We start from the raw sequence: 1,312 nt of genomic DNA on the forward strand, positions 1-1,312 counted from the left end.
ATATATGTATATAATATAATAAGGTAGGTAAGGTTAGTTACTACTACTACTACTATATATAATTAATAATTAATTAAGTTAGTAGTAGTATATAGTATTACTTACTTACTTACTACTACACACACACACACACACACACACACACACACACACACACACACACACACACACACACACACACACACACACACACACACACATTCTCACCTGCGTCCTCCACCGTCGTTGCGGTGGTTGCAGCAGCTGCTGCTTGGTCACTAGCTTCACGATGATCACCACCGTTACCGTCAACCTTGTTACCGTTGCCAGCTACGGGGAGATCCTCGTTTTGCTGGCCCAGTCTGCTGACACGCGAGTCCGACTGATTTTCAGTCTCGATCATCCGCAAAGTGAGGCCGCCGCCACTTTCGCGTGTCCTTGATCGGCCTGTTCTTTTGTGATTATACAAAAAGATTCAGACCCCGACAAGGGGATGAGGAAAGTTTGCTTATTCACTTAATGAATCATACACGTGTCTATAACGCGATGACAAGTTTATTACAAAGTAAAATTAAAATTATAAGGGAATTGCGATTAAAAATTAAAATTTAACAAAACAAAATATTAAAATGTGTGTAATAAATAAGATTTTTACTTAAAAAAAAGACTTAATAGATAATTAGAATAAACTAAAAAGAGAACTTCTCTCTTAGTAGATATACAATTTTATTTATATCATAATTAAATATAGCAATCACTGAGTCTCTAATATTCTACAGTATCTACAGTATCGGAAAAAATTATAAATCTGATGTTAAGAGCTGATTCTAAGTTGGCAAAAGAATATAATTGAATGCGAATAAATCTCATGTTAATACAAATTATTACAAAAAGATGAAAGAATATCGTTTGCCTTCATATAGCTAATATGAAAACATACATCGGTTAACCAAATTTGTCTGCAAAATTAGATCTGCAAGTACGAGTAGAGCGTGCAATGTTTTTTGACATTTCAAGGTTCGTTATATCAAAACATGATACGAATACCACGAATGGCCACTTTGAGAACGCTATATAAGCGCTGGTCAGTCGATCACTGTTGCGTGATAGCCTGATTCTCGATCGATCGGTCGTTTTTATTTTGCAACTGCAACTCCCACTGCAGATCTATCCATCAGCAATTTAGACAGATATATATATATATTTTGTCAATTCTCGTACGTCGTCTCTTCATGATTGTCACTATCATGATGTATGGTTACAAGTCATTGGCAATATATCTACTATAATATTTGCTCAGTTTTCAAATCTATGTTTCTTTTATCGAATAACA

At 35.2% G+C, this 1,312-nt stretch overlaps 1 protein-coding gene across 1 annotated transcript in view; it reads right to left on the reverse strand.

The window, feature by feature from the left end:
• LOC105626108 (echinoderm microtubule-associated protein-like CG42247) overlaps window positions 1-382 on the reverse strand; it is a 21,684-nt gene extending 21,302 nt beyond the window's left edge. The window contains exon 1 of the mRNA XM_012207419.1: window positions 198-382. Coding sequence (XP_012062809.1) covers window positions 198-382 — 185 coding nt within the window. The remainder of the gene's footprint in view (window positions 1-197) is intronic.
• Between the last annotated feature and the right edge of the window lie 930 nt (window positions 383-1,312).

This window comes from Atta cephalotes, assembly GCF_000143395.1.
Source record: "Atta cephalotes unplaced genomic scaffold scaffold00004, whole genome shotgun sequence".
Lineage (NCBI taxonomy): Eukaryota > Metazoa > Arthropoda > Insecta > Hymenoptera > Formicidae > Atta > Atta cephalotes.